The sequence below is a fragment of the Eurytemora carolleeae genome, unplaced genomic scaffold, assembly GCF_000591075.1.
Source record: "Eurytemora carolleeae unplaced genomic scaffold, Eaff_2.0 scaffold45, whole genome shotgun sequence".
Lineage (NCBI taxonomy): Eukaryota > Metazoa > Arthropoda > Copepoda > Calanoida > Temoridae > Eurytemora > Eurytemora carolleeae.
In genome coordinates, this window is record NW_019396182.1 from 444343 (window position 1) to 460893 (window position 16551).

The 16551-nt window shown below is 32.5% G+C and overlaps 1 protein-coding gene across 1 annotated transcript; it reads right to left on the reverse strand.

Moving 5' to 3' along the window:
- Window positions 1-3224: 3224 nt before the first annotated feature.
- Window positions 3225-15823, reverse strand: LOC111697459 (uncharacterized). Its single transcript, XM_023467482.1, has 8 exons — window positions 15670-15823; window positions 13940-14381; window positions 10147-10206; window positions 8875-9044; window positions 7661-7712; window positions 6245-6309; window positions 4065-4119; window positions 3225-3362 (listed from the first exon to the last, which is right to left on the reverse strand). Exons 2-8 carry the CDS (start codon window positions 14369-14371, stop codon window positions 3225-3227), a joined length of 972 nt encoding a protein of 323 aa, XP_023323250.1. The 5' UTR covers window positions 14372-14381; window positions 15670-15823.
- Between the last annotated feature and the right edge of the window lie 728 nt (window positions 15824-16551).

Consider the following 16551-nt stretch of genomic DNA (forward strand, 5'->3'; position numbering starts at 1 on the left):
CTCCAGAGATTTGCATAATTTAGCGCTGAACCATGTTTATTGTATATTATATATTATTCTATCTCATTGTTTACATGAAAACATATTAAATATTTTTTACCTAAACATGTAAATATTATATTTATTGCGTAACATTTGAGCCAAGCGTACGCGGTTAACAATTAAAAGGCCACAAAATGCGTCAATGTTCATTATGCATGAGTATAGAAGGCGTAGCTACGCAATTATGGGGTTTGGAGAAACTCTCCTAAATATAGTTAAAGGAGAGAAGGTTATGTTTCCCCAGATATAACCTGGGGCTGAACAAGCCTCTTGCCTTGAACAGGTGATATCATATTCGCTTAGAAATGAACCAACCATTTCATTTTTTAAACAACTAACATTCTAAAATAAAAAAAAAGATAAAAACTTTGAAAAAAATTCCATCCCTGGTCCAACTAACTGGACGCTTCCTTGCGTAAAATTTCTTGACGCTTATCCTGCGTATGTCCAGCTGGAGGGTTTATAAAACTGCATGACGGAATCGTGAGAAAAGTATTCGAGGATATTATATCATTATATACTTCAAGACTCATACTGTCAATTCTAATATAATCCATCACGACTTATATATCAGAAAATCAGATTGTGAACTGAGAAAATGAAATTTAAGAATTTATTTCAGATTTATGACGTAAAATCAGACCCAGAAATTAGTTTGCACACAAAACTTCAAGTTAAATTTAGATGGTGTAAACCTTAGAATATTTGATTTAATAAAATTAATAGTTTAAAATATCAAGGGTCAGAACTTAAAATCAGATTCAGAATTAAATTCAGATTAAGCACTAAAATGCAGATTCAGCACTTAAGATCAGATTAAGAACACAAGATGTGGTTCAAAACTTGACTTCCCACTAAAAGATATGAATTTGTATTTTCTCTAAACTCTCCAATCAGCCGATGTGATCGATTGGATGATTTTTCAAAATGGAATATGGTTTAAAAACATCATGATTAATAGAATGACAAACATTAATAAAATAGAAATTTAACATAAAAATTTCATTTCTTTTAACTTGGAGTATCTAGAATATGATAACAAATTATTCAAAATGTCGAGTCAACAGTTTCTCTGTTCTCTATAGATACTGGATTGTAAATAAAATTTGTAAGGTTTAAATTGTATTTCTTTGCGCTAACTTTACGCTAAAAATGATGTTTAAAATATCTGAAATATACTTTTCCCTTATTTTCATAGGACAGCGTTTATGCCAATTCAATGAAAACAACTTTTATAAATTTTAGTTTTAATTTCTGACAAGCTTTTTCATTTTACAAGTTACTAAAGTAAACAAAGAGAAGCTTTTAATTGAGCTTCTCTTTGCTTCCATGTTTATATCATATCTGTTTGAAAGCTGGATAGAAATAAAAATTGAAACCTAAAGTCGTCTTCATTGTATTGATTTATACGACAACGACTGTATGATATCTATTAGTGAAGGATTGAAACCCCCATGGTGCCGATATAATATTAAAAAGAGGAGAAACTAACCCGGGATGACGTAACATTATTTGGGCAGATGACGCTAACGTATTGGGCAGAATCTTAGAGTTTAGAATAAGAATAGAGAGGAGTCGTTTTAAAGGCATGGTAAATTTTCAATTTCTCCATGTTATTGCCATGTAAATTTTCGTTCTGATATCTCTTAAAAGCCCCGTACTACGAAACAATGCGTATTATTAATCAATGAAACATTAAAAACTATTGATAAAGATATTTTCAAAATTTCATGACTGCCCCCAGCCTTAGAAGGATTAAATCAAATGGCCGTGTCATAAAATAGAAATTTAAAACTCCAGCCATATTGATATTTTTAAACGGACAACATATGCATATTTTGTTGTGCTTCAACTCTTCAAAATGAAAATAAAAATCGAAAAACATACTGTCACCATTTTCTTACAAAATAATACGACAATTTAAAAAATAATATTGTTTCGTAGGAATTCAAAGTTGTATTTTAAACCTCGTATGTAATAATATTTTCCATTTCATTTGATTTTTTTCTTCAATTTATGGTTTACGTTTTATTAGTTATGGTTCGTGGGAAAAGTTTTCTTTATTTTATGTTTGGTAAAATTTATCACACAAAAAAAAATTTTAAAAATGTCTCTTTTTAAAGGAACCGTCGTCACTGTAAAGCGTTCATTCCGAGATTCATTTTGCTCTTAGGTCTTTTTTTTTGGTAAATATTTTTTTTAATTTTTCTTCCTTTTCTCTGATATGACGTCATTTTCGCCTCTTTAATCAGTGACGTCATATTAGGTTTTCGTCTATTGATCTTAACATCTTTGAAGGGAATCCTGCTGTAGTAAATGCCCTACTCCATAAAAGTCTTTCAGACCCGTATCAATCCAGGTAAAACTTAATCAGAAACTAACAGTTCCACAAGACCACTATCAATGTCAATCCGGACACGTCTTTATGGGTACCAATACTCATTCCCTCCCATTATGGCTGACGAGGCACAAGAGCTATTCAGTTCAACAATACTTTACTATCAATGTCAATCCGTACACAACTTTATCTGTATCGATTGATTCAGGACGCTACTCGTTCTCTAACCAAGAAGTAATTACTCTCTCACTGTAATCAAAGCGGAGTCTAATTCCAATATTTAGATATCTATGTTACAGGTTAGGTTAATGTACGTATTTACAAGATTTGATCAGATATATACAAGCGTAGTTAAGCTAATCACAATACAGGTATGACTTAGTTATTTACAAACGTAGCTAGGTTAAGTTAATCGCAAAACAAGTTTTGGGAAGCTATTTACAAGCGCATTTAGATTTACAGACAATGAACATCGTAATATATCTAGGTCTGTTCAGGTTAACAAATATAGGGTTTGATACGATATTTGTTACACTGTTTGTATCGGAATATTTTCAGTCATATTTTAGTTGAAGTGCCCGGCGTTGCCCGTGGAAAAAAATTGAAAAAAATTTGAAAAAAATACAAAGAAAAGATTATTTTTTAAAAAAATTTCGATTTTATCAGCTTTAACACCCCCCGGCCATCCATGAGTGTCCACAAAAAAATTCAGCCCAATCGGTCCAGCCGTTTTGCTGGCTATACGCAACATATATATGAATGTCTTGTTTTATTATAAAGATTGTTAATATTTGTATATCAATGCAAACTATAACAGAAGGGGAAGGTTCAAGTTGAAGCGGCATTATCTGGTTTGACTTTGTGACCTCGTAGCTCCTGTAGTTTTGATCTGAGCACAAGTATGAGAGAAGCAAGAGAATACAGCCTTTACCACAAACTCAATTTTTTGAATCCCTATTTCTATGCAACCTGATACTGCAACCTGATACATGTAAACCTCTTTATATTATATGAATTATGATTGAAAACATGCAAGATTTAAATCTTACGTGAAATTTAGTTTAGTTTAACGTGCTATGTTGTGAAGTATGATGCTGAACCACAAACAACTATTAACTCGTATTTGAAATTACAAAAATACCCATTAGGGTTAAACCCTGCATGCAATAAAACAATACAGCACAAACGGAAGTATAGAAGATTTACTTTTAAAGAGGATGAAAAAAACATTTTTTAATAGAAATAAAAACTCATTTATTTCATTGCAAAGAAAATGATCACTTATCGCAACTCTAATGGTGTATTCCATGTATCTTTGCAAATTGAGGATTTCATTCTTAAAAGCAAAAGTTCATAGTCTACGACATTAGGTTGCAAAGATATAGCGATTAAAAACCAGAGTTTGATGCAAATCTATGTAATAAAACAAGACATTTGTATTAAGATATGTTGCGTATAGCCGGCTTAACGGCTAGACCGATTGGGCTAACATTTTTTTGGAGACACTCATGGCCGTGACCGGTAGATGATAGGCTTAAAAAAAATCAGATTTTTTTTCAAAATTTCTTTTTCCACGGGCAACGCCGGGCCCTTCAGCTGGCAATCTAGTCTAATTCGTATATATGTCACCGAAGCCGGCCAAACGGCTGGACCGAATGGGCTGTAATTTTTTGTGGACGCTAACCTCTCCTCGTAAACCATGGATCAACTCCAAGCTCTGGTTAAGCTCGTCTTTCAATCTAAATATTCAAAATATTATTTTCGATCTTTCCTTTTCCTGTCCTTGGTTTGTCCTTTAATCTGGTGTCCTTTCCATTGTGAAGACATACATCCCTATGGATTATCCTTTGACCTCTCCTTTGTCTTACCTCTGTTAATTTGTGGTCCTTCTCTTTGTACCGTTCTTTGTTTTGAACTTTTTTGTCCTTGATTGTTTCTTTAATCTTCCCTTTGTCCTATCTTGTCCTGATTTGATCGTGTATTATGCTGCCCCTGTATAAATATTGTGTCCTATAATTTACCTTGCCTTTTGTTCCATCCTATATAATTTCTTTTGACATGTTTTTACTGGAGATCTGTGTCCTTCCCTTGTCCTCACATCTTTTTTTCCTTTGTCAAATCCTATCCTGTCCTTTACCCCCCCCCCCCTACTCCGAACTGGCAAAAGTGTTACTCATCCTTATCCTTATCCTTATGAGTAGTACACTATGCAGCTGATATCCGAGTTCTTGCTGATCAAAGTTTTTATAAATAGACATGTGTTCAAACCTTGATGCCAATTTTGGCAGGTTGTCAATAGTTGTCAAGGTATAGGATCACAATATATATCAGACCAATCGTTAAAAAACATCGGGTAACAAGGCGTGCTCTACTTACTTGTTAACAAACAGAGTTCTGTGTTTAAAGTAAAACAGAATGATTAAGTTTGAACAAAAATAGTCTGTTTTACGCTTTTTAAGGCGTAGCCGCGCAGGAACGAATAATTCTGAATTTATTTGTCTTGGCAATTTACATCGTTTTTCTAATAAAACTTTTTAGGTTTTTATTGCAGATTTAAACCTTTCTTCGAATTTATTAGTTGCGCATTTTAAACAAATTGGAATAGTGTAATTGTTGAAAAAAATTAAATAAATAGCACTAATAAAAATCACAAATAAACAGATAGAGTATTTGCACGTACTAAAATTTCAAGTTTAAAAAATGAGGCTGGTTGAATGGGGGGGGGGGGGCGTATGTACAAATTGGGGAAAGTCTGCCAAGCTCCGCTCTTTTTGTGCCTATGATGTGTATGGCAATGTTTATTTTGCAAAATTTCTCCAATCTATCATACTCATCATTCGTCTTATACATCAATCCGTCATCTCATAAAGGATGCCCCGTATAGGCAAAGTATATCCATTCATTCTATTTTTGTTGTTGCAAAAACGATGGATATGATTGCCAGAAAAATCAAGAAAGAGGGTTGGGGATGGGGAAGGGGAGGGTTAAACTCTTTAAGTATAAATAAGAAGGATTAAAATTTTTTTTTAAAGGAACTGTTGACATAATTTCAAGTAAACCCTCAAATAAAAGATTTACAGATCCGTTTAACAATGCTGGAACCCTATTTAATAAATCTAGCATGCAACAGATTCACTTGAAATTATCTCGATAATAGTCCCTTTAAGGTATAACATAGACACTAGACAGATAAAGCTAATTCGTGCATTTTAACAACTCTTTTCATATTGATTAAAAAGTGAAAATTACGAAATTTACTTAAAATAAAATATATTTCCCTGTAATTACAATATTCAAATTCAATGTATGGGTTCAAACTCCCTAGATATGACGACGGTCGGCGTTTATATCAATACAATGAAGATGACTTTTCTTTTAAGTTTGACTTCTAAAAAGCTTTTTCATGTTACAAGTTTACAAGTAAACAAAGAAAAGCTGTTAATTGACAGTGTTTTTCCATGTTTATATGTATCCATGATGGTTGAATTGGTTGAAATCAAAATTAAAAACAAAAATTGTGTTCACTGTATTGATATATATGATGACGACCGAATATATATAGGTTAAGGATTAATCAACTCAGTCTTTCAAACACAAAGGGTTTTTTTCTTATATACGCTCTGATATATGAACAGAGGTGAAGGGTTCACGAGTAAATTAAGGGGGAACGCAAAAAACCTAATCAAATTATTCTAATGTGTTTAATTTGGATAATTCTTTAACAAAAAATTCCTGTAACATACCAACGGTAAGATTATGTTTGCATGCCTACAACTGTAAGGCCCAGCAAGAAAATAATTTTAAATGGATTCGTCTTCATTTCGCGGATTTATTTGTACGTAGTCTGCCGCGTCAAGTTCTCACCTTTCAACCTCTTCATCCCGTTTTGAGAGGCGTCGCGAGACTGATTTAGATTCGTCACTCTTTATCTGGAAAAAATAGTGAATTGAAAAGTGACAAGCTTACATGCAGTGGAATCCATTTAAACAGTGAAATAGAAAGACAACTGTTAGATTTAAAACATAACAGACATCATGTACACAACCCCAGTTTACTTAAGTTAATTTTCAATCTGCTGATAAAACTGATATTTGCATCATAACAACATCACAAACACTTTTTTTATCAAATTAATTAAAATTGATGGCATTTTTTAGAGAATTCCATTAAACATGGCATGTATATTGTATATATAATGTATAAAACTAACAAAACCTTGTTTTTTCTGATTCTAAGCAACTAAGGCTAATTTCCAAAGTTTCCGCTTGCATTTGTAAAATTACAGTTTAATGCATGAAATTAGATAAATATTAGTCGGACGGGCGGGCTCTACATATTCTAGTAAAGGCGAAGGTTTGAAAATGCTTAAATACTGTGTATTGTATATCTACAAGGACCTTGGTGTCAAATAATTAGAAGATAGACTTGGAATTCTCAAAACTGTGGAAATTTCGTGTAAACTGACAATCTTTTGGCAACACTGAAGAAATTGTCAAAAAAAACACCCTTCCTGTACCCTACCAAATGCAGCTAAAATAAAAGGGGGGTGCACGTCTACCACCCCCCCCCCTTTCCTAGATTTAAAGGGTTAAAATCTAAATTATGAACAAATATTAGGATATAATCCTTTAACATTTATCTTATCCAACCCTTTTAAAAGCGCCAGAGTGTCTGAGTACATTAAAGTCTGTGGAGGTACAGGGTGTCCCACTAAACATCACAGTTGGGGAATAATTTAAAATGTCTATTTCAGTACTTTGTTAAGTTGTTTGACATAGATTTCAAAGTAAAATCTTTCTGAGTGAAAGATTTTCTTTACGAAATAAACTGCAGAAAGTCTTAAGATCTAAAACAGCATATGGAATATGACATTCAAAACAATTCACCAGCTGTCATGTTTCGTGGGACACCCTTTAAGTTTTTACTGTACAAAATATCTCATTTAACACAGTTGTACTTAGAGATCTGGTGAATACTTTAGCTTTTTATACTTCAAGTTCTTTACACCAAACCATCCCTTGACCGGGATCATGTCCCTCATTTATCATTTTACAGAGCTGGTCAAAAAACATTAGAGCTAGGGAGACATGAATATAATAAATTTACTAACCATGGGCATATCAGTAGTTCAATCAAATTTAATAAAATATACAATAATAAATATGTTAATTTTAAAGAACTAGCCAATTTGGACAAATTCACAACTTTTACTACACAAACGGTAATATTTAGTGATTAGACAATAAAAAATGCAAAATTGATGATTATTTAAAAAGATACCTGTTTATTCTTATGAAAGTCAAGTGTGGAGAAAGATGAATTACTGCTTGATCTAAAAAATAAATAATGTATCGTAAAATATAGATAGTAAGCAAAACCAGATTTAGTTCATTTAAATATATTTTTAGTTTAACCAAACCCAGGAATATACAGGGTGTTTTTATAAAGTGCTATTTTTTATTTCGTTTAGAGATTGATAAAAATCACCGAAAGATCGCCATTGTACAGTTTTGAAGAAGTATTGAATGACCGATTTTCTATCTTTTGGTGGATATTTGCCAATCTCTTCACCAAATCAAAAATAAGACTTTATTAAAAGCACCCTGTTGAAGTATTAAAAAAACCGAACACTCTCCACAAACTCTTATTTTCAATTCCTCATATCATTACAGCTTGATGTCGTATACTTTGATGTTTCATACTATGAAATCTGATAAATAAAATAGTCAATTAACCAATTCAGGTGTACACTCATAAAATGCAAAGAGAAAGAAGTGATACAATTATAGAGTTTGAGGCGAGTATATTAATATCTTCAAGGGATTACGAAATGTATGGGGGGGATGTGGGATACCGCCCCCGCAGCTACCCCTACCCCACTTAGATTGTTCACATATGATGTTTATAGCTATGGTTTATAGAAATATATCTAAATGATGATACATTAATTTTATATTTTGGACAGAACAATTTATAAAGTGTCAGTATAAGCTGTGAACTAGATATCACATAATCATGATATATGACTTATAATACAATTTCACAAGGCCCACTGAAACAAAAGTGAAATGAGTCTCCCTTTTTAGAAATATTAAATTTTCCAGTTGGTGTTTAAAGCAGTAAATGGGGCATGAATGTCTGTTTATGAGTTTCCCAGATGTCAGTTCAATTTCAAGTATTTTATTATTGCGCAATACTTTTCTTTATCATGTGGATTGTTTATTTTCTCAAGAAGACATGGATTCCCCCTCCCCCTTAATTTCTAACCCTATCAAACCCAAAAAAATAACTTCATTGGGGGCAAACCCCAATAATGGAAAAGAGGAAATATTTTACAAATTTTACAATACCCTGTTTAAAAAGTAAAAAAAAACCCTCTTAAGCAAATGGGGGTATTGAGTATTCCCATTTATCAAGGAGCAGACATCAACATTTAGCCCCCCCTTTTTTTCTTAAAAAATCCATAATTTCAATTTGTTCTGACATAATCCTACCTGGTCAGACTTGCAAAAGACGCGGAGACAGATCTTGTAAAGGGCGGAGCCGCCCTGAGGTTTGAGGCAGAGCCGGATGATCCTCTAGAAAGGTTTGTGGCGGAACCGGATGATCCTCTAGATAGGTTTGTAACAGACCCAGACATACGCTGCAGATTCACAGAAGAAGTCTAAAACAAGTTTTCTTTAAAGAACTGTTGACATTTTTTCAAGTGACCCTCTGTTTATTGATTCACTTCAGCACCCCATTAAAGCTTGGTTTAAAAAATAATTATTTTCAATTGTGATGTCTGCAACAGAATTATTACTAAACACTTCTACAGCTGGCACAGATCTTCGATATCGTCCACCACAGATCTGCGATATCTTCCACAACAGATCTGCGATATCGTCCACCACAGATCTGTGATATCGTCCACCACAGATCTGCGATATCGATCGTCCACCTGTTTGATCAGATGAAGGTTTAAAAAGCATAGTTGTGAATAGAACATTACCCTCTTAAATTTTAAATCATTTTCAATTTGCTAGTGGAGGAACAGGGTCTTCTAGTGTTGTACATTCAGGTTAGGAGTATATCATTAACACCGCCCCCCCCCCTCCCCCCTCGTCAGAAATATGAAACTAAGGAATTAAGTCTTTGCAACAAACTCTGATTTTCTTATCCCTATCTTTGGAGCTCAAAGTTGTAGATCTTAGATATTTCAAATTATGAATTCTGTTAGATCAAATAGTTCAGATTAGAAAATTTGAGTTTGTGGCAATGACTCAACTCCTTTAGCTTAATCATACATTCCGGAAATCAATTGAAGAAAAAGTAACAATGCCCTTGGCAATTAAGATAACAACAATTACAGGGTCTCTTATTGCAAAGTTTCTATTTACTTTTAGCGAACAATTTTAAATCAAAAAATAATTAATAAATGATAGGGATTAGTTTTAAAACCTAATAATAATTAAATAAAACTAATTTTACTACACCATTAATATATGTAATATGTATTTATAATAATGTCAGATTTTTTCTAGGTTTAAACGGATCTAATTCTGTTTTCTTGCATTAGAAATCGTCACTTTTGTAGAGAATACACAATTGAAAATAACCATATTTCAAGATTGTAAACATTGGTAAATAATTCATATTTGATCAGACAAAGCAATTATAAGGGTACCGTTGTGAATCGATAATGGCCATCATGAAGTTATGATTGAATTGAGGGAAAAAAGGAAGCTACTTTGGAGCTAAAAAAATCTAAAAATTGCGTAAATAACCTGTTGAAGAGCTCGCTTTCTTAGACTAGAATCATTTAGGTCAGAAGCTGTTCTTTTCATCTAAAAAAATACGAAATTTTTAAAACAATTCATTTAATATTATTTTGATTAATTCAGTTGAAACATTTTTTCCTTGCGTCCTTGGTGGTTTTATGCAAGGAAATACCCCTAATTTTATTCAATACTGAAATTTCAATTCAATAGTTCAATAATATAGAATTGCTTTTGGCGATAAAACTAACCAATTCATAAATATGAAATAAAGAAACAAAAAGTTGAACTTCTATATATATATATATATATACTTTGCTTGTCTGTCCGTCTGTCTGATTGTCTGTCAAAACTTCAAAAATTAGTCTCCAAATAAAATCGATCTAAATAATTAAATTTTGAAATATTTCTTTTATAAAATTCGCAAGGAGAAAATGTTTAATAAAAGAAAAAGATGGCCTACCTATTTAAATTTCAAAAATGGTATGAAGATATTATATCTGTCAATGTTTGTAGAAAACATTACGCATATAAAAAAAAATATTTGAAAAAGGAAAAAAGACATAATTCTGTTTTTTTGAAAACATTTTTTTTGGGATTAAGAATCAACATTTCTTGTGCAAATTGCTAAACGATTAGGCCATACTTGTATACCATCTATAATGACAGTTGATTTTAATGGTGTCTTTAGGATATCGCTATTAAAAAAAAGTTTCTGACGATTTCTGTTGTTTTTAAAACAGAACATTCAGATATTTGTTGGCCAACATTTTTGGGTGGGTTAAAAATGTTTTTTATTTTAACACCCTGGAAAATTTTAAATTGAAACTCAAACATGCAGAAGAGAAAAAAATGGAGTTGTCAATTACTTAGCTAAGGATGAATAGAGACAAAAATAGCAACTGTTTAAATTAAAAACCACAAATTAAACAAATGTGTTTTTGAAAATCGATTTTTTAAATGTCAGATTGATAAGTTTAATTTTTTTAAAGAAATGGGACCCGTGACTGATGATTTAAAGTAATCTTTAATCCTTCATCTACCCCCCCCCCCCTTTGTTCAGTCCTAATCTACCCCACTCTTCTGTGTCACCCCCCTTGTTCAGTTCTAATCTAACCCATTATGTTCTCATGATTAGTGTGAATGCTATCTAGCATTATATAACAGTAAGGTTGGTAACTATAAGTAACTATCTCTACATCTGAGCAGGGGCAATTCAATCATCAAGCTAATTTGAGGGAAATATAAGTTTTTTAAAACATTTGTTGGTGATTCTTGATACTTTTATTATTTTCTAATCCCTATATCTTTGCAACTCGATGGTGTAAAATTTTTATATTTCAATCGCCGTGGACTTAGCAGCCTAAGTCACGTTTTGGTCTAAAACTCAACAATCTTTATATTTACCGGTTGCATTTTTATCCGCATCTGCAGACAAAACGTTTTAAGAAAACTTATGTTTGCTAATAGAAATTGTGATTGAAAGTCACAGCTTCTTGGGAAAGGGCCATAACTGTTAAATTTGACTTTCAATATGGCAGAATTCTTGGACCTAAGGTTGCAAAGATAAAAGGATTAAATTAGTAGAGTTTGAGACGAATATTCAGTTCTTGAGTTAACCCACTCTAAAAGTTGCATGATCCGAGCCGGTACAACTGTATATGCATTCATTTGTACCGTCCAGTCTGGTCTACCCAGTGTAGAGTCGTCAAATCACGTTTTATGCAATAAATGTAGCATGGCAAGATCACAGTTTATTAAAAAAAGAAACTATACATTGACGGGAAAAAAACTAATTCCGAACCTTGAATCTTTAGATATTCTGAGGGTTCTAATTCCTCAAAATTGGGTTTACTGAACATTTTTTACTGATCTGGAGTTTTTAACATAGTTTTATTAGAAACAGGTACAGAAATTAAAAACCACATTATTTTTTAAATAAATATCTTTTGCATATCTCTGGAATGGAAAATGCTAAAACTCCATACCCCTAAAATGGATAAATTCATGCATTTTATCCCCTAAATGGGCCTTTATATACTTTTGTTGCTCTAATATACGCCCTAGATATTTGAAATGATCAAAATTCATAGAATTATGAAATGGGATAAATTATATACTATTTTCATCAATATATTTTCATAATATGTTTTATAATTTACATTTAGAAATTCACGTAAAATATGATTTTTGTCGACTTGTTAATCCTAAAAACAATGCGGCAGCAATCGATGTGTTAATTTAAAAAAGTTTCCCATTTTTTAACATTTTTTCATTTCCATCATGTCCGTCAGCAAAAACATGAAAATCCGCAAAATCATCTAAATGCTATTGTTTCTTGAATCTAAGAGAAAAAATTTAAAATTGTATTAGAGACAAGGGTTGCATTGCAGCGCCCTGAACTAGTTATAATAAACAATATATAAATTATACTAAAAAATAAATATATTTTTAATTAATTCTTAAAAAATAAATAAATATATATATATATATAATAGACACAACTAATCCACTCCTTTGCTCTATCTAATCAAAAGGTCATCAATACTAGCAATTAACTGTGTGAAATCTAAACGATGGGTTTAATCACTTTAAATTGTTGAATTGCAAGGATTAATGATTGTATTTAATTAAACCCTGGCTACCCTGCCAAAGGGTTTAAATTAGTAGATACCGAACCCCATCAGTCAGCGGAGCTAAATCTAGTTGGGGATTTCAAAACCACCCCCCAACCTCCCCCATATTTCCTTTTTATACAAGACTTTAAAATGACTTGTACAATAAAACCCTCCAGCTTAGACTTTGTAAACTTTGTAAAAATAATAAAGATGACGTAGATCAATGAAATTTCAAAGTACGAAATATGCTAGATATATAAGTCAACGTTTGCTTTACAACATCGGATTCAAAAGTTATGGATTAGAAAATTTGAGTTTGAGGAGATTTCTTTTGTACAGGTTTTGTTCAAAGGGACTGTTAGCATTATTTCAAGTGACCCTCCATGCAAAGTTGCCAATGCCCGATTCACATTGGTACTTTGTCTGATAAGGTATGAATTAGATATTAGTGTTTGAATTTTTGAAAACTGCTAATTTTCAATTTTGGTATCTTTATAAAAGTGAATAGCGCATTTCTACTGCAAGAAAGCAAATCAAAATTATCAGAAATTAACAATTTTAAACCTCAAAATCGACAATTTCTTCCACATTATTGATCAAATACCGGTTTTAAGGGTAATGCTAAAGGACATTACCATCTTTGCATGAAGGGTCACTACGCGTACAGTTCTTTAAAATAAATCCTAGATCGACATATTTACTGAACAGAAATTCTTAAATCATCCAATTTGATAAATTGAAATAATGACATTTTTTGTAAATATCTTGATGCAAGGACCTATTTTAAGGACAACGCATGTGATAAGCTAAAATGATCATTGATTGTGCAAAGCAAATGGTTTAAGGTGGCTTCTAAGAAATTATGGAATATAAGATAAAATACCATAATGTAGAATTAATAAAATTAGCGTTTTTGGGAAGTTTTTTCTAATAAAGGAATTGAGTCTTTGCCACAAACTCAAATCTTCTGATCCCAATATCTTTGCAATCTGATGGTGCAAACCTTTGATATTTCAAACTTAGATTATTTTATCTATAAGTATTGATAGTTTGAAATATCTAATGTCTACGACATATTGGGTTATAAAGATATAGAGTTTAGAAAATCAGAGTTTGTGGCAAAAACTCAATTCCTTTCTTAGTTTAAGATTTTCCATAAATTCTAATATTTTTGCAAACCTTACCTCAAGTTTAGAAGTGGATTCCCATTTTCTCATTTTAGCTTCAGGTCTTGGTATCCTAGAGAATGGACCTATATGACCTCCCAGCACGCTCTGAGAGCCTCCTAGAACACTCTGAGGGCCTCCGAGGATGCTTTGATGACCTCCAGTGGAGTCATTTCCCTGTTTTTGTCCCAGTTTTGGTTTAGGAGCAATTGCGGGGCGTGGCATGTGGTGGGAAAGCAGCCCAGGGGGGGAGGAGCCCTCCCTCTGCATTGGGGGGCGGTACACCGGGGTGGAGCGCCCAGAGGAGGGCAAGGAGGGCGGAGAACTTGAATCCCGCCTTACTGGAATTCTGCTCCTTCTTTCTAGGGATGCATCACGTGACACTGTTTCTATAGAATTGAAGAAAATATCCTGGACTGAACTCAGGCCTCCAGGTTTCAGGGACTCCATACTCGTCTCCCTGTAAAAAGTAACAAAAGTATTTTTCATCAGCTCTGATTTTTTAATCCCTATATCTTTTGAACCAAATTACGTAGACTTTAGATATTTCAAACTTAAAATAGCATCAACAAAGATATGGGGATTAGAAACTTGATTTTGTGGCAAAAACTCCTTCCCTCCTTTTTTAACCATTAAAAACTTGAGCTAGAATAAAAAAAGTTTTATATTTTATTTGGATTCTGTCCCATATCACGGATAGGTTAGGGAATTTCTTTTCTTTGGAGTACAGTGTATACCGATTTAAGGCAGTGGAAGCATGTTGTACAATATACAATAGTTTTCAAACAATTTTCTAAAAAATAATCCTATAACGATTTATCTTTCTAAGACAAATTTGATCATTTGAGTGAGTTTTCTAAAAATTAAATGCCTTTTTTTATTTTTAAATTTTTAAATGTTAATAATTTTTGTGGCAAAACAGGTGAGAAAATAGCGGGAATTAAATTAAATCGATAAAGTCGTATTTGAAATCTCGTTTTTAGTGTATAAGAATAATCTAATTCTGGAAAAAGTGTCGTCAAAATCAAAGTTGTCTGTCATTTGCAATCCTTAGAACTTAAATACTTTGATACAAATCATCTGGACCAGAAAAAAGTATAAAATACAAAGACAGTCAATTAATTCTTCAAATAAAATGGGATAGAAAGTGAAGCTTTACTGACAATTCAACCTGGATATTTGAATGTACAACATCATGAATTTATAGATGGGTAAATGCAAGGTTATATATAATGCAAGGAAAGTTAAATGCAGTAGCGTATACTCTGCGTACTTGTTGAGACCAGTTCTCTCTGGGCGGAATTTGTAAACATGAATAGATGCATCAGTGTTCATTTAGTATCCGAGGAGGATAAAAGTTTGATAATTTTGTTAGTTCACATTATAGTTTCCTATGACCAGATTATTTCATTGATTTTTTATGTGGAAGATGGATCCCATGTCTGGCTTTGACATCCGTCTTGTGTTTACATTACCGCTCAGATACAGTACACTGCAGTACAAAAGGTGCGCACGCTCCTGAAATAACTTTCCTTGCATTATAACCTTGGGTAAATGGGAATAATGTAGGAAAATAAAGACACAAAAAGTCAATTTATTTCTTTTAATTGAAAAAATCAGACTAAAAAAAGAGAAGAAGCAGGAAAACATAAAAATGAAAAAGACCAAACGAATGGTAAATATTATTTAAAACACACAAGTTGGAAATCATGGAAATGAAATAAAGAACAAAACAAAAAGTTGTTTACCTTTTTATTCAATTCTTTGTGACATTTGTCTTTTATAACACTTGTTTTTCACTAAATTATTTTTATAACTTTAAACAGAATCACTTTAGCAAAGGACCCGGCGCCTGTGTTGCACTGGCGCCTCGATATATTGAACTGGAGGGTATATGGCGCCTAGTATTGATGAGAGCGCCTACTGACCCCCGCGAAAATACGCGCCCACCACTCTCTGATGTTAAGCGCCACTTAGATTTAACTTCTGCCTGAGCGAAACTACTCATTATTCGTTTAAACTATAACAGCGAAACTACTCATTATTCGTTTAAACTATAACAGCGAAGATTTTGTATTCAGATTAATACATTAAAGGCACTGTTGACCGTATTTCGAGTTATCTTAACTTTAAAGCGTTGCATTCCCAAATCACAACGGTACCCTTTAAACCCTGATTCTATAAAATAATATGCAGATTTTGGTTTCTCTGTAACAGTCTTGCAGAGTTATGCTCTAGAGAAAAAAGAAGGAAATTGACAGAATACAACAACACTTTCTACAATAACACAAACGATTATATTTTCCTCATTGCTGCTCAGAAAATGTTGTAGAAAAGCGAGGAATTGAATAAGAAAAAGGTGTATATTTACTGTTTAAATAAGCAAACAGCAACAAGAAGAGTTAGGTTAACCTAACTTACAGATTGTTATGAACATCATCAAGAGTGTTAGATATATCGAACTGTCTTCGGTGAACTTTAATATGTAGATAAAACACAACGATAGGTTTTCTTCTAACAATTATGCTATTGTTGAAATTCTAGTTTATTATAAACATTCAAGACACATCTTGTCAACTTGAAATACTATTTGTCAATTTCATGAATACCTTTCATGTAGAGAATTACCC